The 26,832-nt window shown below is 46.0% G+C and overlaps 1 protein-coding gene across 2 annotated transcripts; it reads right to left on the bottom strand.

The window, feature by feature from the left end:
• Window positions 1-2,693: 2,693 nt before the first annotated feature.
• Window positions 2,694-26,750, bottom strand: MFSD11 (major facilitator superfamily domain containing 11). Of its 2 annotated transcripts, XM_032322301.1 has the most exons (14): window positions 26,658-26,750; window positions 26,206-26,376; window positions 25,641-25,696; window positions 23,980-24,087; window positions 22,960-23,039; window positions 22,742-22,838; window positions 21,457-21,515; window positions 20,688-20,832; window positions 18,214-18,254; window positions 10,791-10,856; window positions 8,573-8,698; window positions 5,252-5,426; window positions 4,252-4,387; window positions 2,694-3,330 (listed from the first exon to the last, which is right to left on the bottom strand). In XM_032322301.1, the coding sequence occupies exons 2-14, from the start codon at window positions 26,299-26,301 to the stop codon at window positions 3,166-3,168; spliced, it is 1,350 nt and encodes a 449-aa protein (XP_032178192.1). In that variant the 5' UTR covers window positions 26,302-26,376; window positions 26,658-26,750; the 3' UTR covers window positions 2,694-3,165. The 2 variants fall into 2 exon arrangements, with proteins under 2 accessions (XP_032178192.1, XP_032178191.1); XM_032322300.1 differs by lacking the exon at window positions 26,658-26,750 and having other exon boundaries at window positions 26,206-26,651.
• Window positions 26,751-26,832: the final 82 nt, after the last annotated feature.

Genomic DNA, 26,832 nt, shown 5'->3' with positions numbered 1-26,832 from the left:
CAGAAATGGGTATGTATGGTGTTCGTTTGGTGTTCATATGGTAATTCTAGATTTTTCTGGAACCGCCCTATCCGTAGAGGCTGCACGCATTATTTTCATAGTCCCACCAACAGTTTTCAAGCCTTTGTATAGGAGAACTCTAGGGAGGGGATGGGGAACTCTTCACACTAGTGGAGAAGACATCTGGGATTCAATCAAGGCTGTTCAAGGTCTTGACCAAATTTCAATATATACCTTATTAAATTTTTGATAAGAGATCAGCACACCCATATCCACACACACACCCCCCATGTGAAACCAAGCTAAGACTTTTACTACACACAGATGTGAAGATAAAATTATCTGACAGTGTACGAGACAAGTATAAAAACTAAACTCTTTATTTCATTGTCACATTTCCTTTTTAACTCAAGTATGAAAAAAAATTATAAGACGTGCTTAGTGTTACCCGTCATCTAAGGAGCCCACCAAAATCGACGCTATTTATAGACATTAAAAAACCAAGTGAAAACCAAAGGCCCGAAAACACAACGTGAGTACAGAACTCCAAGTGAGTATGATTGCCCGGGTCAGTGGGACGCAGCCCGGGAGGGGTTTTCCCCGACGATGTACCATACCCGGTTTCGGTTTCTTCTTGACAGGAGTTACCAGGAATCCTCCTGTGGGATGAGATGCTGCAGCTTTCTGGGAGGGAAGTATTCTGTGTCACTTCCAGAAGCTACTTAACCTCTGCCAGCCTCGTTCTGTGGATCTGTTATGAGCACATGGAGCTAGAGCCCAGGAGGAGGTGGGATGTGGGAACGCAGCGCCCGTGTGAGCTTAAATGCAAAGGAGTGTGAGCCTGGTGTGATAAGCAGCCTCGTAAGATGGTTCAGAGGCTCGCTGACTCCTGGTCCTCGCCTCGTGTAGAATATCCCATCCGGGGCTACCGACTTGCATCCAACAAAGAGAATACAGCACCAGTACTGGGATGTCCCTTTTGAGGTTAAGTTACAAAAGACTGTGACTTCTGTCTTGCTACCATTCTCTGGCTTTTCTTACTTGCTTTCTCTGATGCAGACAGTTTCCATGTTGTGAGCTGCCCTGAGGATAGCTCCTTGTAACAAGGAACAGAGAGGGTGACCTTCAGCCCACAGCCATGAGAAACAAAGACTTATCCAGCAGCTCGCAAGGAGCTGACTTTTGCAAACAACCCCCTGAGTGGAGCAGGGGGTCTCTCCCCAGTGGAGCCCAACCCAGCCTTGTGACAGACTCTGAGCCGACAACCTGGCCTAGCCACACCGATTCCTGACCCATGGAAACCGTGAGATGGTAAGCGTGTGTCGTTTTAAGGGGTTAAGTTTTGGGGTAACCTATGATTAGACCATGATAGAAAACTAATACACCCAGGTAAGCAGTCCTGTGCTTAAGGAGACAATAAAATCACTTGTATTCATTGTGCAATCGCATTTACAAAATTATTTATATACGATCAATAAACAACTGGGTTTATCGCAACGCTGAGAAAGAAAACCAGAACTTTACACAACCTGGAACAAGAGTTTAGTGCTTCACAGAAATGCCACTTCTCTGCGGAGTCGAGCTGACCACACAGCTTTCTGACTCCCTGCAGGACGTGTGCCATCAAGTCTGAAAACCACACTCCACTGAATTTCTTCAAATTTGTAAGCCAACTATAAAACTCTAGCAGGTTTAAAAAAACTATACCAAAAAACTATACAAAACTCTAGCAGGTTTAAAAAAAAAAAAAAAAAGAACAATAGAAAACAGTATTATCTGTCCTCCTGGCTGAATTTACCTTGCTGTAAAACTCATCATTCGTACAGTTAAAATTCACAGGTAAACATGAGCTCTCTCATTCATAAGAAATGTCCAAACAGGCAAATCCACAGAGACAGAAAGCAAAGTAGTGCTTGCCAGCACAAGGCCAGACAATAGGGAATGACTGCTAAAAGGCATGGGGTTTCTTTCTGGGGTGATGAGAATGTTCTAGAATTACACCATGCTGCTTATCTGTACAACTTTGTGAATATACTAAAAAACAAACATTAAATTGTACATTTTAAAATGGTGAGTTTCATGGTTTCTGAATTACATGTCAATTAGAAAGAATCTGTAAGCAAGCTCTTACGGAGGAAAGTGAGTCCCTTTAAACATCCCTCCCAGACAGTTACGCTGCATCCCCAGAAGGACGTGCATCACCGCAGAACAGCTTACATGTCCCGTTTTCTTTCTTTCTTTCTTTTTTTGCATTGCGTCTTCTAGGAAAATGCTAGCAAAAATCCTTCTCCGGTAAATGTGTATTGTTGTTGTTGTTTAAATGTGTTTTGGGTGGCGCCTGGGTGGCTCAGTGGATTCAGCATCTGCCTTTGGCTCAGGTCATGGTCTCCAGGTCATGGGATCGAGTCCCATACTGGGTTCCCCGCTCAGCGGGGGTTCTGTCTTTCCCTCTCCCTCTGCCCCTGCCCATGCTCGCTCTCGCTCTCTCAAAGAAATAAAAATAAAATCTTAAAAAAAATATATTGTTTTAAATGTGTTTTTGCTCATTTACATGTTAGATTCATTTTAAAAACTCTGGACAATTTTCACCTTGTTTTATAATAATTAGTTACTCCTTGCTACGCATGACAAGGTAGGGAAACTTACCAAAACAAAGCGTTTAAGGAGGAAGAAAGTGCAAATCTTTTCAAAGATTCCACTTCAGCATCTCACAGTTTATTTAAACATCACTCCCAGACACATACGGGGGCTGTATATGCTCCCCATCATCACACAGCAGCACACACCCCACACCGGGCAAGAATCTTCGCTTGACAAACGGCCTAGTGTTCTGAATGGGGGCAGCATCTTTCGAGGAGAACAGGAGGGCAAGAAAACATTTACACTCTATAGCATGATGATAAGGAACTTGAGACACAGGACTTGCAAAACAACATTTCTGAACGATTATAATTGACAGAACAAGTTTCCCTTATTCTGCTTATTTTAAATAGCTAATGTCTGTAAACTTGAACACCAACCCCGACCGACTGAGCGGTCTTGATTCTCTGTGTTTCCTTCCAGAACAGCGTCCAGCACTCTGCGGACGCCGAAGGTGGCTTCTTCAGCCGAGCCAACGTCCCGCGCGTCGTCCGCCGCAGCGCCCCACCTCGCAGGTGCCCCGGGTCAAATACTCCGGTAGTCAGAGCCCCGGGCCACGATAGCAGCGGCTGCCCACTCCACGGAGAAAAATGAAATGGTCCCAAAGAATCCAAATATCACCATGACCAGGAGTTGCCAGTGAAGGAGAAGGTAGTTACTGTAGAAAAATGCCACGGCTGCGCAGATGGACTGAGAGGAAACAGAACGGGTCAGCAGACGCCCTCGGGCGACCCCACTGCTCCCCAGCAAGCCCCGCCACCCTCTGCCCGGATGGGACTTTATCAGCCACCAGGTCACAGATGCGCACCGTACACTCCGGCGGAGAGCCGGCAACTCAGGCAAGCGGAAATGTTATTCTAAATAGGATTTTGCAGGGCGCCTGCGTGGCTCAGTCAGTCAAACATCTGCCTTCGGCTCAGGTCATGATCCTGGGGGCCTGCGATTGAGCCCCACATCAGGCTCCTTGATTGGCGGGGAGCCTGCTTCTCCCGCTGCCCCCCACCACACTCATGTGGGCCCACTTGCTCTCAGTCTCAAATAAAATCTTTTTTTTTCTTGAGATTTTATTTATTTATTTGTCAGAGAGAGAGAGACACACACAAACACATAGCACAAACAGGAGCAGTGGCAGGCAGAGGGGGCGGGAGAAGCAGGCTCCCCACTGACCAAGGAGCCCGATGTGGGACTCGATCCCAGGACCCCAGGATCATGACCCAAACTGAAGGCAGATGTTTAACTAACTGAGCCACCCAGACATCCCTCAAATAAAATCTTTAAATAAATAAATAAAATAGTATTTTTGTGAGAAACTGAGTAATAAAATAACGTACACATCCCGTCAGAAATGCGCTCGTCTACAGGACAAAGGGACTCTGGTACCTAAGGCAGGAAGCCTCTAATCTGCACACTAAAACCGGAACAGCAAATCTCCTGCACCAGCGGGGGTGGGGGGGATCACGCCCCATCGCTGCTTCCTCAGTCCAATCAGAAATACTTTCAAGGATGCCCCTGACTCTCGTTTCAGAACCATCGAGAAAACAATGTTAAAGCACTTAAAAAAAAATAGGAGCCCAGGAGCCTGGCATCAGCCCCGCCGGAAGGGGAGCTCACCTGCACAAATTTGAAGACAGCAAAGGCCGGCGCGCTGTCTTCGGAGTAGAGGAAGCCCAAGATACTAAGCAACTGGGTATTGAAGCAGCTGTCCCCAAGGCCCAGCAGGAAGCTGCAGAAGATGGCGACTTCTTTGCTGCACAAACGGGAAAATGAATTTCAAACGAGCACTCTTAACAGTATGTGTTAGAGCCCTTTCCAACGTCAGAGCATTCCCCTACAGGAGCATTTCGCTTTCAAGGCTTAAACACTATGAAATAAGAAGAAATCAACACTGGACGCTACAAAGTAAGAATTTATGCTCAAATGCACTCACCTGCACAGTCCAAGCCAAGTCTGGTCTATGAACTGGGTTTGGGCAGGGCCCCCCACCTCGCCCCAGATGGTGTGTCTGGGCATTAATGTATCCATCTATAATGGATTTGAGTTGAGTGCAGGGAAGTAAGATCCTCGAAATGGGCATAACCAGCTGTGAATGAATGGGATGGCCTACCCCTTCCCCACTGTTCACTGCTCAGAGAGCAGCTACAGGATCACATCTGATACTTGTATGTCCTTTCACAGATCAAAAAAAGCATTTAGTGGGCCAAAAGGTTAAAACTAACAATTGCAGGGTGCCGGGGTGGCTCAGTGGGTTAAGCCGCTGCCTTCGGCTCAGGTCATGATCTCAGGGTCCTGGGATCGAGTCCCACATCGGGCTCTCTGCTCAGCAGGGAGCCTGCTTCCCTCTCCCTCTTTCTCTGCCTGCCTCTCTGCCTACTTGTGATCTCAGTCAAATAAATAAATGAAATCTTGAAAAAAAAAAAACAAAAAAAACTAACAATTGCAAAAATAACTTGGGATTCTCCATGAACTCCGATTTAAAATAATCAACATTTGCCAGAGGACCTTATAAAGAAAACAGAATTTCAGAAAATGATTAACTGCTCCATTATGAACATCTAGCCACCGTTACCTCCCATCCTTCCTTAAATTACTACAAAAATGACAGTCACTATACCTGGATTTGATGTAAGCGCTGCTATCGGTCCCTTCAACGGGAGCAATAGGGGCATCCCCAGGCATGTTGAGAAATATCAAATAAAAAGCTATAAAATGCACCAGGATGCCCAACAACACAACCGGATTTCTACCAAAACGATTATTCTTGCTCAGCAGACCAAAGAGGCTTCCACCTACAGAACCAATGAAGTAGAGAACAGAAAAACACAAGGCCAGATTAATAAATCGAAATTTTGGTTCTTTGAAAAAGATAAAGAAAACAGAGCATCCAACAACTAGTTTAATCAAGGGGAAAGCAAGCACAAATGTTAAAAATAAAAAATAACCACTGAAACAGAAGAAATTTCAAGAATCAGAATAGACTCCAAGGTCAGTGTGGTAACAGGGAGTGGATTCAGCCCCTGCCTGAAAAAAAATGTACAACAAATATGATGCAGTAGTTTTGAAGACACGAGACATCGGATGACAAAGGGCAGTGATCTCTGAGACAGAAGGGAAGGAGGGGAGCCCCGCTACTGCCCAGCTGCTGGTCTAGAGAGAAGCTGAGGCTGGGCTGCAGGGGTGGGGGACGTGGGGGAGTGTAGGTGGAGCCCACAGCCCTCCCTGAATGGAGGGATACCTAGGTGGCTACAAAGTTCCAGAACAGGCTATGAGAAAGGAAAGCTGCACAGAGAGACAATTCCAAAGATCTACAGAGGGTTCCTCTGAGTCTTTCCTAAGTGCTGATCAGCACAGACTGTGAGTAAATTAGCAGAGAGCTGCAAAAGAACTGTCTAGAAGGGTTAGCTATATTAGATGTATTAAGACCCTGCCCTGGGCTGGGGGCCTTGTCCCTCAAGCCAGACAGGACATCTCACAGGCACTGGGTGTGCACAGAAAGGTCTTCCCTCAAGAGTGAGGAATAATTAGCCCTCGTCTGAGCACTGCTTTGGTTCTGTCCAACAAACCTCAAAAGCCCCGAAAGAGTCCTACTGTTTCCAAGTAAGTGAACCACAGCCAAGAACAAAGCTCAAGAATATTTAGGGGCGCCTGGGTGGCACAGTTGGTTAAGTGTCTGCTTTCAGCTCAGGTCATGATCCCAGGGACTGAGCCCCGCATCAGGATCCCTGCTCAGCAGAGAGCCTGCTTCTCCCTCTCTCTCTGCATGCCGCTTTGCTTACTTGTGCTCTCTCCCTCTCTCTCTCTCTCTGTCAAATAAATAAATAAATAAAATCTTTAAAAAAAAAAAAGAATATTTTTAAGAATACAAAACTATCCAGCGCCTCACCAGGCAGAGTTCACAAAGTCTGGTATCTCCAGTGCGACCAGGCAAAGCAGCAGGAAAGCATGACCCACCATGAGGAGAGAAAGCAGTCACACACGTGGAGGTGTCATAGGACCCAACAATTCCGGTGCTAGTTCCAGAACCCAAGGGAAATGAAAACATAAATCCGGACAGCAACTGTACATACGTGTTCACAGCAGCATTAATTACACTGGCCGAAAAGTGGAAACAACCCAAATGTCCAGGGAATGACGAACGGCTAGGTAAAATGGGATAGATCCGTACAATTAAATATTATCTAGTCATAAGAAAGGATGCTGCTGGTATGTGCTAGAACGTGGAGGAACCTTGGAAACATTATGCTAAATGAAAGACGCCAGAGCTAAGAGACCATGTACCCTGTGACTCCATTCATATGAAAAGTCCAGAGTAAGCAAATCCGTAGAGCAAGGACATTAGCAGTTGTCTGGGGAAGGGCAAGAAACATTTTCTAAAATTAGACTGCAGGGATGACTCACAGCCCTGTGGGTGTAACTAAAAACACTGACCCGTACACTTTAAGTGGGTGACATACATGGCACGTGAGTTATAGTTCAATAAAGCTCTCCAAAGAAATTTAAAAACCCAGAACTGTCGCAGATATGAGAATGAGCAAAAACATTAAGACGATTACTCTAACTACATTCCACAGGTTCAGATACATATAAACACCCGGTACAGATCGAGGTATGCGCAGTAAAGGAAGGAACAGAAACCACAGAATTCTGCTCTCCCGGTCGTGCTGACCACCACCGGCCATTCCAAGGGTCCTACGGGTTTTGAGCATCTGTCTTCTTCCCTCAGACATAAGCTCCAGGTGGGCAGGGAGTCTCTTATTCATACAATGGACGCATGGTAAGTATCTGACAAACTGGAAAGTTCCTCCTACAGGACAATATCCAACACACCACTCCAGGCATGGAACCCGCTTTGCTGACCGAGGGATACCCGCAGGTGTGCCGGGCCCCCGGGAGGGGTATGGAAGTGTTCAATCACTGCATCGTACACCTGAAACTCATATTACATTGTACATTAACTAGAATTTGAATAAAAAACATTAAAAAAAAAAAAAAAGAGGAATACCTACTGTGCTACAGAAAAAAAGATTGGTCTTTTTCCTTGTTGGTCCTCCTCCCCACTTCTTGGCACAGAGCTGCTCCTAGAACCCAGCGAATGTCCTCAGGGTCAGGTGTGTCTCCTGGTTGTTCTCCATTACTCCCTTCTGACCACACCAGAGTTTATACAAATGAGGTGATCCCTGAGGGGTGTGGGGTGGTGCAGCTAACTTCAGGGTGGGGGCTGGTTGCCAGAAGGACCAAGGCATGCTTAGAGGATTGGAACCTTCAGCCCCGACCCCCAGACCTGGGGTAGGGGAGAGGGGTTGGAGATTGAGTTCAACTGTCATTAGCCAATGATCTCATCAACCCTTCCTCTGTAATGAAATGTCTGCACAAACCCCTAATCGATGGGTTTGGGAGAGCTACCCTGGTTGGCTGGGGAACACATCCACATACTGGGAAGGTACCATACGGGACAGAGGTTCCTGCGCTTGGGACCCTCCTGGTCTCTACCCTGTGTGCTTCTTCACCTGCCTGTTCACCTGCATCCTTCATAAGCTTTAGTAGCACGTACAGCATTTTCCTGGGGGTCCATGGGAACCTCCAAACTTGCAACCACATCAGACAGAAGGTAGCCTGCGGACCCAGGACTTACGCGGGGCATCCAGCTTGCATCCAAGATTCAGAAGACACTTTCCCTAAGAATTTTAAGAGAAAAATCTCGGAGAGACTACAAGCTTTCCTATGTATGGTTTTGACAGGGAATTAGATGGCAAACATCTCATAGTTATCTTAGAACAATGATAATTAAAAAAAAAAAAAAACCCAAAGACCTACCTGTCTGCGTAAAAATAAGCAAAGAAATTAAAATTCAAGGACAGAGAGGTGAAGTACACTTACAATACCTATGATAACAACAATGAACTGATTTCACACAGGAACATTTTTTCAGACCAACCTAAGATTTCTCCAATGCCAATGAAAATGCCAGAAAGTCCAATAAGGCTTTTCTCTTCCGTTCCGAATTTATTTACAGCACCAATACACGTTCCATAGACACCAGAGAAGAAAGTCAATTCCAGACCTTTAGGAAAAAAGCGGATTCAATTACACATTCACAATCTCCATTCCTGGTTTCTCTTCATGGCTGGTGGTATTTGAGCTATATACACGTACACAGTAAAACTCACTCGGCCTGATGCGTTACTCCCCGCAAGCAGAGCGGTCTTAATGCTGTGTGGCTGATGAAACGGAATTAGCCACAAGATGGCAGTTGCCATGTGTTTCAGATAAGAATACACAACTCAAATAAGCAAACCCTTTACACCGTCTGTTAGAAACCGTCCTTTGGGAGTGCCTGGGTGGCTCAGTCATTAAGCATCTGCCTTCGGCTCAGGTCATGACCCCCAGGGTCCTGGGATCCAGCCCGGCATTGGGGTTCCTGCTCCTCAGGAAGCTGCTTCTCCCTCTCCCACTCCCCCTGCTTCTGCTCCCTCTCTTACTGTGTCTCCCTCTGTCAAATAAATAAATAAAATCTTTTTTAAAAGAGAGAGAGAGAGAGAGAGAGAAACTGTCCTTTGGGGCACTGGGTGGCTCAGTCTGTTGAGCATCTGACTCCTGATTTCAGGTCAGGTCATGGTCTCAGGGCTGTGGGATCGAGCCCCAGGACGGGCTCGGTGCTCCGTGTGGATTCTCTCTCCCTCCGCCCCTCCCCCTTGCTCGTGCTTGTGTGCATACACACGCATAAGCAGGCTCTCGCTCTCTCTCTCAAATAAATTAATCTCACAAACAAACAAAATGATCCTGTGTGGAGATGGGACGGACAGAGGACGGTACACATGCAAGTCTGTAATCGTGATTTTTAAAGCACCGTGACCTTATTAGTTGCTCTCCAAGGTTAACCGGAAGTGGGTTTGGAAAACCAATGCATGCTATCCTCTTCTGCTTAAGGACAAAATGTCTTCATTCAACTCTTTTTCCCAGAAAAGGAAGTTTTAAAAATTAGGGCTAAAAAAATTAAGGTCAATCAGTAGAGGACCTCATTCCTTAATGCTACCAAAGCTTAAGTGAATTTTAAAGATGTCTGCCATTCATTCTATTTCTCAAAAAAAGATGTTTATACCTGAAACGTAAATAAAGGCATAAGTAACATTGGCCCATTGTAACTTTTTTTTTTTAACACGACAGCACTTTTTTTTAAGATTTTATTTCAGAGAGCGAGAGAGTGCACATGCACACAAGTGTGAATGGGGGAGGGGCAGAGGGCGAAGCAGACTCCCTACGGAGCACAGAACCCTAGCGCCCTTGATCCCAGGACCTAAGCTGAAGGCAGATGCTTCACCGACTGAGCCACCCAGGCACCTCGACATAATAGCACTTTTTAAAAGGAAATTTCCTTATCATTCTGAAGATCCGAGAGTGCTCCAGAGCCACCAGGAAACCACAGAGCTCATTCCATTTCATAGAAAGTGTATGAATCCACTCAGTTATTTTCTGCAGAGCTCCATTTTGCCCTAAAATCACTGGTTGTGGGGCACCTGGGTGGCTCAGTGGGTTAAAGCCTCTGCCTTCGGCTCAGGTCATGATCTCAGGGTCCTGGGATCGAGCCCCACATCGGGCTCTCTGCTCAGCAGGGAGCCCGCTTCCCTTCCTCTCTCTCTGCCTACTTGAGATCTTTCTGTCAAATAAAAAAAAAAAATATATCACTGGTTGCAATGCCTCCCGGGGTCAACACTTTGGTAGAACCCTCCCACGCTGAATTTGCGCTGGCCCTATGACATGCTTCCACCAGTGAAACGCAGTCCAAGTGACACCGGAAAGTCTGGTTGGTTCTCCTTTTGCTCTTTTTGGAGCCCCTAAGCAATCTGGCCTTCCTGCTGGATCGGAAGGAAGGGACCACTTGGGAGGGGGCCACGCAGCCACGGAGACTACCGTGAACAAAGACCCAGCCCTGAACTTGACCCCTTCAGACATGCAAAGGAAACTATCCAGAAGCTGTGGCCCCAGCTGCCTCTACCAGCACCCAGAAGAGACCTCAATTAAGACCATCAGAAGAATCATTTAGCTGAGCCCCATCAGTGCGGAGAGCTGTGAGAAAGAATCACGTGGTGGTTGTTTTCAGTCCTCACAGTCATGACGCAGCCACAGAAAACCCAGGCCACTGTCAGCCCCGTTACCTGTATAGGCAGTCGTAATACTAAGGAGCAGCATCTCCTTGGTGACACATAACTTCAGAGACTTTTCTGTAAGAAAGAAAACAATGCAAGAGTGCTTAATGTGATTTTAATTGTCCCAAGATTCTAAAACACTTACTCAACCCAGACACCTCTTGTCGGTAACGCCAGCAGACAGATCCAGTGGGACCGAGGTTAAGAATTCAGACGCTGAAGGGAAGAACTTAATCCGGCCTGAAAATAAAACGTTCTCTCCACCTGCTTCGCTACATCCTACAGTGCTGTTTTGCCCCACACATTCCCCAGCTTGAATCTAAAAAAACAACAATGGAACGGAGAAAAGAAACAGGATCAACCAAAACAAGACTGTGTCAACAGACTTGAGTGAAGGTTGGGCTAAGGGCGACCATGGCCGGCAGGGAGCTAACGTCCCGGGGGAAGGAGTGAGTGCAGAGCGGTTTGAAGAGTGGACTCCAGAGGACAACTGCCACCCGGGGAGACTGCCGATGGCACTGAGGCTGCCACACCACTTCCTGCGATTCTCAGTTCTCTGGATCTGGGGACAAAGAGTTAGTTCGGTGTATTTGCTTAGGACTACTTTAACGTCTGTTTTCATGCTGTTCAATGTGGTGGAGATCTGCAATGGGAAATGCGGTCTAGAATCTGCATATATATTTTTAAAGATTTTATTTATTTATTTGACAGACAGAGATCACAAGCAGGCAGAGACAGCGGGTTGGGGGGGATTCCCTGCAGAGCAGGGAGCCTGACGCAGGGCCGGATCCCAGGACCCTGAGATCATGACCTAAGCCTAAAGAAGAGGCTTAACCCACTGAGCCACCCAGGCACCCCTAACAATTGCATACTTTAACCATCTTTTTGAACCTGCTCCCATCTCATAGCTTAAGGTCACTGATCTAAACGAAGAGTGGCTCCAGATTTTAGTTCTAACTCAACCACTCCCTACAAAAGTTATACAAGACACAAACGGTCTGTCCTGAATTTTGCCACATGCAGAACAGGGTATTTTTTTTTCTCTAATCTCACGGAAATATAGAGAGACTAAATGCAGCAAGACATTGTCACCATTTTCACGCATTTCCAGGAAAAAATATAGGATCAATATGAGGTTTAAAACAGTATTTTTCTTAAAGATTTTATTTATTAATTTGACAGAGAGAGATCACAAGTAGGCAGAGAGGCAGGCAGAGAGAGACGGGGAGGCAGGCCCCCCACTGAGCAGAGAGCCCAATGCGGGGCTCGATCCCAAGATCCTGAGATCATGACCAGAGCTGAAGGCAGTGGCTTAACCCACTGAGCCACCCAGGTGCCCCTAAAACATTATTTTTAATTAAAAAAGTAATGACATTAGCAAAGTACGTTTGCTTTTGAATAACCAGAAGATTAACAAAAAATTTTAAAATGTTGGGGCACTTGGGTGGCTCAGTGGGTTAAGCCTCTGCCTTTGGCTCAGTGGGTTAAGCCTCTGCCTCTGCCTCATGGTCTCAGGGTCCTAGGATTGAGCCCCGCATCAGGCTCTCTGCTCAGTGGGGAGCCTGTTTCCCCTCCTCTCTCTCTGCCTGCCTCTCTGCCTACCTGTGATCTCTCTGTGTCAAATAAATAAATAAATCTTTAAAAAAGATTTAATCTACAATGATACTATGACTGTGACCATATGTCATTACGTTTGTACAAAGCCACAGAATATACACCACCCGGGGTGCACCCCTGTGTGAACTGTGGACTCTAGGTGACGATGAAGTGTGAACGCAGCCTCAACCATATTGAAGGGGGACTTGGATAGTGGGGGAGGCTGCGTCTCTGTGAGGGTGAGGCACACAGGGAACTCTCCTCCTTCTCAATTTTGTTGTGACCCTAAAATAGCTCTAATGAGACGCTTGGGAGGCTCAGACAGTTAAGTGTCTGCCTTCAGCTCGGGTGCTGATCCTGGAATCCTGGGATCAGACCCCACGTGGGGCACCCTGCTCAGTGGGGAGTCTGTTTCTCCTTCTCCCTTTGCCCCTCCCCCTTCTCCTTTTCTCTCTCGCTCACTCTCCCTCTCAAATAAATTTTTTAAAAAATCTAAAAAGATTCTAAAAAATGAAGTGCTTTAAAAACAATACGTCATCCATTTGCAGAAATAGATAAAGCGATCCTAAAATTCATTCAGGGGGCCCACTGTGGCCAAAATGATTTTGAAAAAGAACAAAGCTGGCGGGCTCACCCTTCCCAACACCACAGCACGACGGTCATCAGCAGAGCGTGCTACCAGAGTAAGGACAGACACGTGCATCCGGAAATGAACGCTCACATTTACTGTCAATTTTCGACCCGACACAGTCCAGGGGGGTAAGAACAACAATCTTTTCAGCAGGACAAGCAGGTGGCCACATGCAGAGGAATGAAGTTGGACTCGCACCTCGCAACACACACAGCAAGGAACTTAGCAGAGATCCCAGACCTCAATGTCAGAGCGGAGACTATAAAAGTCTTAGAAGACAACACAGGAGCAAATCTTTGTGACCTGGGCCAGTCAAAACCTTAGAACACCAAAAACACACGCAAAAGATAAAATGGATAAATCATGAGCCCTCGACAAAAATTCAGAACTTTTGAGCTTTAAGAGATACCAATGAGAAAATGAAAAGTCAACCTAAGAAATAGGAGAAAAGATTTGCAAATCATGTATGAGAGACTTTTATCTAGGGTACGAAAAGAATTTTTACAACTCGGCAATAAAAAAAGAACTCATAAAAAAACGGGCAAAGGACCTGAGCAGACAGGTCTCCTGAGACGCAATACAAATGCCCCACGAGCATGTGAAAATAGGTTCCACGTCCTTAGCCATTCGCGAAATGCCAATCAAAACCACGAGACACCACTTTACACCCACAGGGACAGCTATCCTCTGAAAGACAGATAAGAGCTCAAGAAGTAGAGAACCTGGAGAAACTGGAACCTTCAGATACGGCTGATGGGACCGTAAAATGGTGCAACCACTCCAGAAGACATCTGGTGGTTGCTGGAGGGTGAAACACGGCGACCAGAACACACAGCAATCCTGCGGCTCCTAGGCGCCTACGGAGATGTGCAGATGTACAGCCACACAAAAACCCATGCACAGGGCGCCTGGGTGGCTCAGCTGGTTGAGTGACTGCCTCAGCTCAGGTCATGATCCTGGAGTCCTGGGATGGAGTCCTGCATGGCTGGGGAGGGTGTCCCCGCTCCGCAGGGGGTCTCCTTCTCCCGACCTTCCCCCTCTCATGCCCGTTCTTTCTCATTCTCTCTCTCAAATAAATAAAATATTTAAAACAAAACAAAACAAAAAAACCTGTCCACACATGTTCACAGCAGCATTATTCATGATGCCTACAAACAACCCATTCTGCAGAACATGCTAGAACACGGATGAGCCTCGAAATCATGACTCTAAGTAAAACCAAAGCCAAGAAATAGGTCATAGAAAAGCACACAGAGTCCAACTCTATGTATACAAAATGACCTCCAGCATAGGCAAGTCCGGAGAAAGAAAGCGCATTAACGAGAGCCTGGGGTGCGGGATGGGGGAGGTGGGGAGGAAATGGGCAGTGAATGCTGACGGGGACATCAGTTCCTTCTGGGGAACAGGGCCTATAATGGACTGTGGTGACGGTTGAAGAACCCCGTGTGTGTACTAAAGGCCACTGAACTGTCTACTTTAAATGGGTGATCAGACAGCACGTGAATTATACTCAATAAACCTGTTCTATTAGGAGAAAAAAATACCACCTACAGCTTAATGGATCCCCTTGCAGACTTAAAACAATGTTCGACAGAAACAAATTTCATTACGTATACAATTTCAAAATTTGTTTTCACATAAGAGAGCAAATATGTTCTAACATCATCGAGCTCATTTTAATGGCCAAGATAATCTACCATACAGATGTACTGAGGCCTTATAGAGAAATATTTCAATTACTTTCAGTTTCTCCCTAATAGACACATCTTAACCATTAAATCTTGATAAAAATTCTTAAATTATTTCCTGAGGATAATCCTATTAGTGGAATTGCCGGGGTAAAGGCACAAACATTTCAAGGCTTCTTTTTTTTTTTTTTTTTTAAGATTTTATTTATTTGTCAGAGAGAGCAAGCGAGAGCGAGCACAGGCAGACAGAGTGAAAGGCAGAGTCAGAGGGAGAAGCAGGCTCCCTGCGGAGCAAGGAGCCCGATGTGGGACTCGATCCCAGGACGCTGGGATCATGACCTGAGCCGAAGGCAGCTGCTTAACCAACTGAGCCACCCAGGCGTCCCCATTTTAAGGCTTCTGATAACTGGCTGACTAATGGCTCTTCAGAAAACAACACAAATATATATTCCCATCAGCAAGGTGGTCTTATGCATAGAAACACCTACTCCCCATAACACGGACCATTAATTTTTTATCTTTTGAAATTTGATGGAAAACTTTCAAACCTGTATTTCTTAGACTTAAATACCTTCCCTGCCATTTTAGCTCTATTAAGTTGCTTTGACAAAGTTTCACAGTTTAAGCAACGAAAGGGCCTTCTTTTCCCTTATCGTCTGAGTGACCTGCCTTAAAAGTTTCTTCAGTTACTTTTCTAGTTTCATTTCTACGTTGAACCCACCCGGAATGCTAGGAGATACGACATTTGAGTCTATCTTCCTACACAGCCCACTCCTTAACTTTGCTTATTTAAGAGTCTTCTATTGTATTTATTGTACTGTGGACGTGGGGCTGATTCTAGAATCCAGTTCCACGGCTCTTTCTATCCCAAAGTGTTCAAATGAACTCACAGTCGACTTTAATATTCATTAGGGAAAGTCCTCCTCCTTTTCAAAAAGTTCCTGGGCTATTCTGATTTATTCTTCCAGATCGACTTTAGGACTGCTTCAGGACCAAAAAATAAATTTTAAAGAACTTTCTAGAATCCCATGAAGCATACACACTCAGTTGAGGAATGAGGTGTTTTTCAGATAACCAGGAGCCTTTCCCGTACAACACGCATCACAGCGTCGACAGAAGGAATGTGATGACTGAGAATAAATGAAACACAGCCCCCCACGATGCCCCCCACCAAGACAGACGGATTACTTAAAGCTTAGACAGTCTTCTTCCTTCCTGTCTTCTCTTTGACTTCCTTGCTACATCATTACCTTTCGTTGCTCCCCAGGGCCCAGCAACCAGCTCCTAAATCTGCCTGCCCTGTAACACCTTACACGCCCCTTATCTTTTTGGCTGCTCCTTCTTTCTCCCCACTCAGACGAGACAGCTCAACATCCCATCACTCCCACACCCTCCTGAGCAACCAACTAGTTCCGCGTGGAACTAGTTGACCCCCATTGTGTTAGTGCCCCATTTTAATGACAGAGAAGTTGAGGCAAGGTCTGTACACTGGGGAAGGACATCGTGAATCTGGTTACTATCAACAGCAGCCAGGCAGAGCAGGTTCCGCAATGGTGCAGAGAGGCCGTATAAGCCTCACCAAGGCTGGATGGACCATTCCATAAGCCTGGGGGTCATCAATCTCCCTTTTCCTTGACTCCATGGCTCACCGGTAAGCCAATGTGGCTTTCTAGGCCAAGAAGGGAACAATAAGAAGTGAGTATCTACGAAAGGACTCACTAAAAAATATTAAATGCCATCATATATAGTTAAATCGAGGGGCATCTGGGTGGCTCAGGTTGGTTAAGCAACTGCCTTTGGCTCAGGTCATGATCCCAGGGTCCTGGGAATGAGTCCTGCATTAGGGTCTCTGCTCAGTGGGGAGTCTGCTTCTCCCCCTGCTTGTTCTCTCTCTTTCAAATAAATAAAATCTTTAAAAAAAATTTTTTTAAATCTTAAAAAAATAATGGTTAGATTGAGACTTCCGTGGGTTTGTTTAGTTTGAGTCCTTTCCCATCTGGTCCCTCTGATCAATAAAGGGCCTGTGACAAACAAGTTTCTAGGCCCGTAAAGCTGAAAGACCTTCGACTGTGGTGACCTCCCGTCCTGCTGGGGGACCGTCAGGCTGCATCCTTTTTAATTACAGCATATCATTAAGAACGTGTTCCTAAGGGGGCGCCTGGATGGCTCAGTTGGTTAACCATCTGCCTTCAGCCCGGTTCTTGATCCCAGGGTCCTGGGATCGAGCCCCACGTGGGGCTCCCTGCTCAGCAGGGAGTCTGCTTCTCCCTCTGTCCCTCCACCGGCTTGTGCTCTTTCTCTTTCTCTCTCAAAAACAAATAAAATCTTAAAAAAAAACAAAAACAAAAAACTGGTCCTGGGGGCGCCTGGGTGGCTCAGTGGGTTAAACCTCTGCCTTCCGCTCAGGTCATGATTTCAGGGTCCTGAGATGGAGCCCCGCATCTGGCTCTCTGCTCAGCAGGGAGCCTGCTTCCTCCTCTCTCTCTGCCTACCTCTCTGCCTACTTGTGATCGCTCTGTCAAATAAATAAATAAAATCTTTAAAAAAAAAAAAAAAAAAAAACCTGGTCCTGAAACATAAGAAATACATGTAACAGAAGCCCGATTAAACAGCCTGAATGATAAGATGTTATATATTCGAAACTCAGACAACCACACCCATAGCCTTTTCTAAAAAAGGACCACAGGAATTCTTGGCTAGAAGTTGGGTGCTTTGTATCGTCTGACTCAGGCCATGGCTGATTAGATGAAGAATTTGCATCCAAGCCCAAGGCATCCTGTAGACTCCCCACAAGCACAGAGTGAATAAGGCCAAAGGGCTTAACTGAAACAACATGGGCCCTAAAAGGCTGTCCCCCACAAGACAGCGGTCAGATTCTCTCTCCTTGGGAGACAAAGAGGCCGAGAGAGCTAGGGCAGAAGCAGAGAACTGGCCCCCATCAGGCCCTACGAGAACCGGAAGCCATGTTTGCCGGTTTCTGAAGGAACCGCAAGATGGCCGTTATGGGACTCACTGGCTTTGCCGGTGACACAGTTTGGGCTGGAATCCCAGCTCAGCAATGTCCCAGCTATCTTGACCTTGGGTAGGTAATTTCTCTAAGCCTCGATTCTCTCTTCTATAAAATGCAGAGAATGGCAGGTGCGTGTTCTAGGGATACACACCTTTAGAATAACACAAAAAGAACACTGAGGGAAGAGCCCCCTGCAGTCGAGCGCAACTGTTCTCCCAGACTCGGTTCTGAGGAGACGGTCTGTGTGTCCTCACTGCCTTGTAAAGCGCAGTCCGTGAGCAACCCGCACCTCCCCGCGTGTCCCTTGCCGGGCAGTGGGGCGGCCGTCCGTCCCGCGTACCCCCAGTTACAGAGACGCCGGGAAGACGAGCGGACTGCGGGGCCGCAGACCTGGAGAAACGAAAACACTGAGGACCGTCGATCCAAAGCCACCAGGAAAAGGGGGAAAGGCAGATGTTGTGGCTGTTCCCAAACAGCTCTTACATTTCAGACACAGAAAATACTTACTGAATGCATCCACTGCTTTTCCCATAGTGCTCTGGGCAGACCTGGAAAAATAAAACAAAATATCAAAGTGTTTTCCCCTGAAAAACTGAAGAGAGAACCAAAATGCTATCATACTTTCATGGATGTTCGTCAAAGCTCCGTCCTCTACGTGGTCTGGCAAACGCTGCCGTTGCCCAAGACGCTCCTCGCTCCGGGGTGTCCCTCCGGGACCCCATCCTTGCCTCGGAGAACAAGGGCCACCTGGGTGACCCTTTATTCACAGCTGAACACAGTTCCCTCAAACTAGGCTGAGAGCACACACCCATGCGTGTCCCTCTCAGAAAGGCTACTTCAGGCAGGACAGAACTCTCCTCCAGCCTGCTATTCCCACACGGTCAAGACCCCTTGGGAGAACTCGAAATCCCTCCACTCGGACTCCTTCAAAACGAAGTTGGGCGGCGTGAAAACTCTTCAAATGCACCACCAGCCCCTGGGCTGCCAGCCGGGTGCGGGAGAAGCTGGGGGTTAGAAACGTGGGCTTCAGGGGTTTGCCACTTCTTCCTCGTACAGTTTTAGATACGTTATTGCTTGCCTCCAAGTTTCACTTGCCTGTTTATAAAACAGGGGCGCCACCACCTCACTGGAACGATGTAACGGGACCGTGTAGCCAAAATCAAGAGTCTGACACTTAACCAACGGAGCCACCCAGGCACCTCGGAACCATACACTCTGAATGGGTAAACTGTATAGCATGTGAATTATGTCTCAATAAAAACGGTTTTTTAAAAAAAGATTCCTACTTCTCTTCTCTCTCACCTACTAGAAAGCTCTAAGAATGCACGAACCTCTCTCTGTTTGTTCAACGAAACACCCTCCGGACAGAGACTGGAACAGACACTCAGATACAGACCCAGGGAGGGGAGGAGGGAGGCCAAGGAGGCAAAACCGCCAATGAAGGAATTCCTGGAGGTCGCCCAGCTCCCAGGGCCTCACGTGTGCCAATTATGCATAAGGGGACGGCTCAGGTAGGACACTGAGCTACCGTTCTGCATCCTCAAATCATCTTCTGTAAGGACGTTAGTGGAATCCTTTAAATTCAGATCCTACTTTTTCCTTCAATGGTTCTTTTTTTTTTTTTTTTTTGAGGCAGGTTGGGGCAGAGGGAGAGACTCTCAAGCAGACACCGCCCCCAACCCTGCTGAGAGTAGAGCCTGACATTGGGCTTGATCTCAGGACCCTGAGATCATGACCTGAGCCCGAAATCAAGAGCTGGATGCTCAGCTAAGCCACCCAGGCACCGCCCCTCTTCAACGGCTTCCAGTCACACCGAGAACAGAACCTGCGTCCCTGCACGGCCTCCCGGGACGGACTCCCTGCCCACTGCAGACACTCCCGCTTCCACTCCCTCCGCCTCCCTGCGGCCCTGGCACCCACCGCACCCCTTCCCACCACCTGGCCTTGGCCGTGGCCATCAGCGGATCCTCCCTCCTCACGGGTCAGGCCTCAGGGAGCCCCCAGCCCTCCACCACCTCCCCCTTGCACTGCCTTCTTCGCACACACTTTGTGGTTTTACACCGGGACTGCCTACACCCCCTCTAAAATTAAGCTGCACTAAAGCAGGGACTTATCTGTCTTGTTCGCTGCTGTACCCCTCAGCTTTATAGGGGGGCTGGCGCAGGGTCTGTGCTCCTTATAGAATAAAGACAAGGAAGCTTTAAGTTTGGGAGACAAAATGCTAAAAGGACTAAGCAACACTCCTTCCTCAGTACTGCATCCCAGCAGTTACACAATCCTCTGTCCACGAATTCCCTGAGAACAGGGATGGCCTGTATCTGTCTGCACGGCACCAACACCGGACGCTGGCTAAACGAACCGGGGTTTTGGTTTCTGCTGAATCTGTGGTATTCACCTTCACAGAATCCTTCTCCAATATCTGTTAGCTTATGATTAAAAATACACACACATAGTTCACATTATGTATATGGACCAGAAATATATACCTGTAAATACATACATATTCAAAGGTGACTCTTCTCCTTTGCTTTATTTTTATTTTTCTAAATATTTTGTTTATTTATGTATGAGGACAGAGAGAGAGAGAGCACAAGCAGGGGGAACAGCAGAGGCAGAGGGAGAAGCAGGCTCCCCACTGAGCAGGAGCCTGATGTGGGGCTCGATCCCAGGACCCTGGGATCATGACCTGAGCTAAAGGGAGACACTTAAGTGACTAAGCCACCCGGGTGCCCCTCTCTTTTGCTTTTAACAAACAAACTTAGTGAAATTTTGAATGCTTAGTGATCCTCTTACCGGAGAATTTTAGGCCTTTTTGGGATTAACAAGGGAGCACAGCCTGCCTCTCTGCCTGCTGGTGATCTCTCTCTGTGTCAAATAAATAAATAAAATATTTTTAAAAAGAAAGAAAAGGTTGGGAATCTCTAAACTACATCCACTCAAAATATATTTTCAAATAAAAAGGAACATTGCCAACTTCTTACTCGTTGACTTCCAGGTCCTGGTCATCAGAGGACTCATCTTCTCCCAGGACATTTTCAGCATCCGGCTGCCGAATGAGAAAGAAAAGAACTGTCCCCACAAGGCTAATCACTGTCAGGGCAATAAACACTGTTCTTCGGTCACTCTCTGGAGAAAAAAGAAAGAAGAAAGCAGATAGCACTGGCCATGCAAACAGTTTGAGTTAGTGTGGTGTTTAAAACCATCCAAACGTTTCCTTGTTACATGTTTACTTTACTGCATTAGTGAAAATCTCAAACAAGAAACTCAACAGAGTATCTTCACCTTTGTCCTTCAGTTAAAGTACTCATAAGCCAAAAGAAAAATGGCACAAGAAATTAATCATATTCTTTTAACCAAAGAAGTGCACAGACAAAACAAGGGTTCAAAAGTCTAACAAGCGACTGGTAAGCTTGAGCTTCCCCTATACCTTGAGCTGCTGCTCAAAGCAGAGTCAAAAACTAAAATCCTAGCTTAATGATATCAGCAAACTGTGAAGTGTGTAAACCTGGAGATTCACAGACCTGTACCCCTGGGGCTAAAAATACATTCTATGTTTATTTAAAAAAATTTTAAAATTATAAAATGGAAAAAAATAATATGAGGAAAAAAGTTACTAAAGACTAAAATCTGAGAGGACTTAAGGCAGCAAGGTTCCTTAGAACAATGTGAACAGAGCAATAATGGATCTTTTTGTGAAATTCTTCTTCTTTTTCAAACATGTGTGCATAAAGCAAAGCAAAAAGCACAAACCTGATATCTGAGTTTTCCCTTGCCAAGCAAAATATATGTAGAGGTTTCCAAAGAACAAGCTGGGGGAAGAAAAGGGAGGACAGGGTGTTGAGAATTTATTTCCATATTTATAGTTTTTACAGCGGTTTTTCCATTATTTGTTAAAAAGAGAGAGAAAAAGAGATTTTTTTTAAAGCATATATAATTTTTAAAGTATCTACCTGCCCTGGATCATTTGAAAGTATCAACTCCGCCCTGACTCCTTCTAAAAAACTAACTGACCCAGATGGAATTCGGTCTCCTTCTACCTGACCTGAATCAGAGCTGCCCTTCAAAGGCTCGACTCTCTTGGAAACATGTGATTTATTGGGACTCCGGAAATGACTACTTGGAAACAAGCTTATGCTACTTCTCCAATTCTCTATTTTAAAGACTCTATGGTGGGGGCTGGGGTGGAGGAATCCACGATTCAGTTACCTGCATCTAATCAGACACTTTAGCATACTTTCCCAGAAAAGGAATCATTCACTTACAGTTTGGTTTCTTAATACACACCCCCTTACAACTAAACATCTGTATTTATGAAGACTTATCAACACCACAATTTTGGGCAATAACCACGAGGGTAAAGCCTCAGGACAGATTCCACGAAAGAATGACCATTTTTGCTTTTTTACTTAGGAAATATATAACTTGCTAGATCATTCAGCACTGATATAGTCTCACTTTCAAATTTTTTAAAATTCATTTATTTTTAAGTAATCTCTACGCCCAACATGTGGCTCCAACTCATGACCCTGAGATCAAGAGTCATATGCACCCCCCCACAACTGAGCCAGCCAGGTGCCCCTCATTTCTGAATTTTAATATATTTGTTCATAGTTATCAAAAGCTGCCCAGTGGGAAGGATGTGGTCTTTGGAATCACATAAGGATGGTTTAAATCAGATCAGTTACTTCACTTTTAAGCCCGTTTTCTCATCTGTAGCACACAGATAATACCTTCTGGTCTCCCTAGGCGGTGAGGATTACTGAGATTTACTAAGGAAGCAAACGGTCCCTGCCTGAAATACAGCAGATGCTAAATACATTACGGTTAACATGATTTTCTCTCTACTAATCGTGACTGCGTATGAGGCAGGTGCATGCCTTTCATGCAATTCTCTAAAACATTAACTCCGTATCATATGCAGCTGGAAGTCAGGTCCTGGAACATGGAAGGATGCAATCTTCAACACAACAAAGATCTAAAAAGATGGTGTGACAACAGAATTAAAGGAAAGACTGAGCTCCAGGAGGATTATTACCTAGATTGTAAGAGTGCCCAGAAAATTCCACTGTTTCTCCCAATGGTATGCTCATCTGAATTTATTGTCAGGCAATTTCCTTGTGCTGTCCAAAGCACTGAAATTCAAACCAAAAGTTTGTCAAGGGAATGAGATCACCTGGCTTCTTCCCCCACAAAACACACGATATGCTTAAGTAAATCCCAGAAGACAGAGAAAATAAACATCAAGATACTTACCGGCAGCTGCAATTCCAATGAAAACAGAAGCTGTGTAGAAGGACCACGGGAGAGGCTGGATAAAAACGGCAATGTACATGCTAAAATGTAACAGGTCAACGCATTACGGTCAAACAATACCGCATAGAGAATGCCAATTATGCCTTCTAGGAATCGGTTCTGATGATTCTTTTGTTTTAAAAGTCAACCTAGGGGCGCCTGGGTGGCTCAGTGGGTTAAGGTCTCTGCCTTAGGCTCAGGTCATGATCTCAGGGTCCTGGGATCGAGCCCCGCATCGGGCTCTCTGCCTGGCCGGGAGCCTGCTTCCCCTTCTCTCTCTGCCTGCTTCTATGCCTGCTTATGATCTCTCTCTCTGGCAAATAAATAAATAAATAATCTTAAAAAAAAAAAAAAACAACCCACAAAAGTCAACCTGTAAAGGACTTCTCCAGTATTGGAAAAAAAAAAAAGGGACAGATGCGACCTACTCATTTCTTAATGTATTATTTCGAATTGGGTCAGACACTGAATAAGGGTTTGCAATTGGTCTTTGCCAATAGCTCAGCTTGTGCTGGGACTGTAGTTCTACAACCCAGAAGAAAAGCTTAGTTATCTCAGGTTGAATTCCTGTTAATCAACGTGATATAAAATAAGAGTATTTCACAGGAAGTTCTTTCCAAATCCCACAGAAAGAGATGTGGGGATACTATTTTTATGAAGAGTAAAATGAAAGCAAGTGGGCACACATGCCATCACATTAAAACAACATGGCATCTCTGGGCATCAAGAAGAGAACCAAATCCCTAAAATACTGCCTGTCAACTATTCAATCCAAGTAGTCAGGTTTTTGTTTTTTTTTTAAAGTAATCTCTGCACCCAAAGTGCGGCGTGAACCTACAACTCGGAAATCGAGTGTCACATGCCTTTCTGACTGAACCAGCCACGCGCCCCCAAGTCAGCAATTTCTTGTGAGAAGTTTACTACGTGCTTGGAAGGTGCTGAGGGAGTTTGGATTAAATGAAAGAAAATCACACTACTCACCTGTAAAATAAACCACTTGCAAACATAGAGAGCTGAGGTCCTATAATGGCAACCACTGATGGTGTAATCAAATTTGAAGCGGAGAACACGCCATAAATAATTGCCATGCTGTACACACAACACATAAAAGGGAAAAACAAAACCCTTGAATCACTGTCTCCAAAGTGTGTTTTTCCAAATCTGCTTAGAGTCAATAGATTTTTCTGCCATAAACCTTCATTTCTCTAGTTGAACTTAACGATAAGTCTGTCATTAAGCAGAATCCTACAGTGAGGTTTTCCCGTACACAGAATCTTGAAGTCTCATCAAATTTCCCTTGGACTCAGCCTGCCTTGGACAATATGCTTTTAATGGAATGGTAACGTATAAAACCAGCTAACATGTAACACGTAACAGACATCAAACCAAGTATTTTACGGATGTTTTCTTTATTAAATCTGACAGCTCTATAAAGTATTATTATTATCCTCACTCGACAGAAAAGAAAACTGAAACACGGAGGGGTTAAGTTACTTGCCACAAGTCCAGCGGGACAGCTGGGGGAAGAGTGAAGCCAGAACCCCATCCCTGGTGGTCTCGCCCCCGAGGCCCCAGTCAACCAGTCTGCTCTACAAGTCAACCGGTCTGCTCTACAAACTTAGTTTACAACTCCTGGCAACTGCGTGAAATTTCCTGGTTATAAACAACAGGCACAGAGTTATCACTCGCTTAAACCAGAACTGATTTAACTCCATCTAATCATCTCACTTGAACATTATTCAGCTACTATAGACCCAGCCCTAGAACACATGTCTTGTAGCAGTGTGATAAAACCATTTTGAGGGTCCTCAATTCATTCCCCAGACACTATCCACAAACCCAAAGTAAATTATTCTCTGACTTTTATGATCCTCTCAAACAGTAAAGGTGTGCTGGAATTGGAAGACAAAATAAAAACTGTAGTATTGTTAATCGCTTAAAAAATGGACATTAGCACCCCTTTATTCTCAAACGTCATATGTAAGATCAGGTTTAGCATAGGGAATAACCAAATAAGATGAGTTGGGGGGGGGGTATTGGTCAGCATCTAATGGTTAATTGCAAAGAAATTAAGAACCTGTATGTGCTTATATTCAAGTGTTTATATCCATGTGTGCATTACACTCCCAGCTTCAATCACAATGTACTAGTGACTCATGAAAGTCTTTTCACTTTATTTTCTGTCTGTAAAAGTGGGACTAAACACCTTAACAAAAATCTAAAAGCTCCCGATGACAGCATGTTCACCACAAAATTACAAAGACAGGAAGGCTGATTCAAGAATCATATAAAACATCCTCTGTTTAGGATTGAGAAGATGTACTTATGACAACACTTGAGTGTTTATTAAATGCCAGGCGCTGTGCCAAGAGCTTCACACCCATTTTCTGAGCGAGGAAACGGCTCGCAGAAGTAACCTACCTAACGTAACGCAGTGTTAAACCATGAAACCAGGATTTCAAACCCAGTATTTAATTCTACATGACACCGAAACTCTCCATGTTTATTATGTTCTGCCAAACAGACCAGACACAGAGAAAAGGCAACCACTACGAATTCAATCACAGTATCATGGCCGGAGATTCTGGTAAGATTTTGGTTAACTACTCTAATATAGGAAGGAAAGTCACAGGGTACCATACCTGGTATAGCCACTGCCGTGAAAGTCTGTGCTATTTAAGCTCCTGATGACAGTTTGCTGCGTGAAAGATAAAGCTAATCAATGAAAACATTTTGCAGTCTCCCTCCCCATCCCCACCGAAGTTTGTCTCCAAGAACTGAAAATGAAGCCCCCGGCAAAAACTCAAAAGATACTCAGTACTTCATGTTGAAACTAGGAGACAAGAAGACGCACGACAGGGAAGGGGAAAAGATCAGCTGTAGCCACGCCTGGGGGTGCTTTTCTCCTCAATTCTCCCAGGGCTAATGGAGCCCTTAATGCAGACCAGAAATAATAACACGTCAACGTACAACCCCCAGGTCAACCAGAGGAATAAGCCGCACGGTTTAACTCCCCATCCCGGTACAATATTAGCAAGACCCGTCTGACACACGAAATTGACCTGAGGCATAAAAAACGAGCAAGGGCAGGTGGGGAAATAGAAGGCGCGACCTAAGCGCGCTGTTCGGCACAATTCCTGTTCATGATCATTTTCGGAACGCGTTAGGAGAGGCACGTCCCAGGAGGGAGAACAGATCCCGACTCACCGCCACGTTTCCGCAAGTTTGAAAGGCGGTGAACATAAACATAAAGGCAACTCCTAAAATTATAATGTTGAAGAGCTTTTTAGATTCCGGGGACATTGTGGCTCAACTCGGCCGGGGGCCCGCAGCGGCCCAGGGCGGTCAGCTCTCCTCGGGGCGAACCCACTGACAATCCTGGGGAAGGAAGCGAGACGGGGAGAAGAGGAGGCCGATCCGCGGGCAAGGCTGCCAAGCTGTCAACTTCCAGGTCTTGGATCGGAATCGCGGGTCAGACTGAGGTCCTCCCCGCGGGCAGTCAGGACATTCCTAGGAGCCGATCCGAGCAGAGAAGGGCCCGACCCCCGGAGAGGCGCCAATAATGTCGTGGCTCACGTTGAGGGGCCCGCGAGGGGGATCGGGGGCCGAGACCGAGGTGCAGCGGCCGGCGCGGCCCCGCCCGCCCCGCCCTGACTCACCGCGGGTCAGGCGACCCGGTCACCTGACCGCAGCCGCGGCCGGCCGCTCGGCCGGCTGGGAAATGTAGTCCCGTACAGCCCGAGACGCGCAGGCGCGCCGTGAGGGGAGGGGCGTCGAACCCGCGCCCCCCCCAAGGAGGAGCTTCAAAGCGGAACCCCGCCGAGAAATCGGGAA

Source organism: Mustela erminea, chromosome 18, assembly GCF_009829155.1.
Source record: "Mustela erminea isolate mMusErm1 chromosome 18, mMusErm1.Pri, whole genome shotgun sequence".
Taxonomy (NCBI): domain Eukaryota; kingdom Metazoa; phylum Chordata; class Mammalia; order Carnivora; family Mustelidae; genus Mustela; species Mustela erminea.
Note: the sequence above shows the minus strand (reverse complement) of the source record. Positions and strands in the feature narration are given on the sequence as shown.

Coding starts and splice junctions, on each gene's coding strand:
- MFSD11 (XM_032322301.1), bottom strand. CDS start 26,301: ATGTCCCCGGAATCTAAAAAGCTCTTCAACATTATAATTTTAGGAGTT. Junction 23,040..23,979: donor GCAAGTGGTTTATTTTACAG/GTGAGTAGTGTG, acceptor GTTACATTTTAG/CATGTACATTGCCGTTTTTA. Junction 4,388..5,251: donor AGCGCTTACATCAAATCCAG/GTATAGTGACTG, acceptor CCGTTTGTGCAG/CAAAGAAGTCGCCATCTTCT.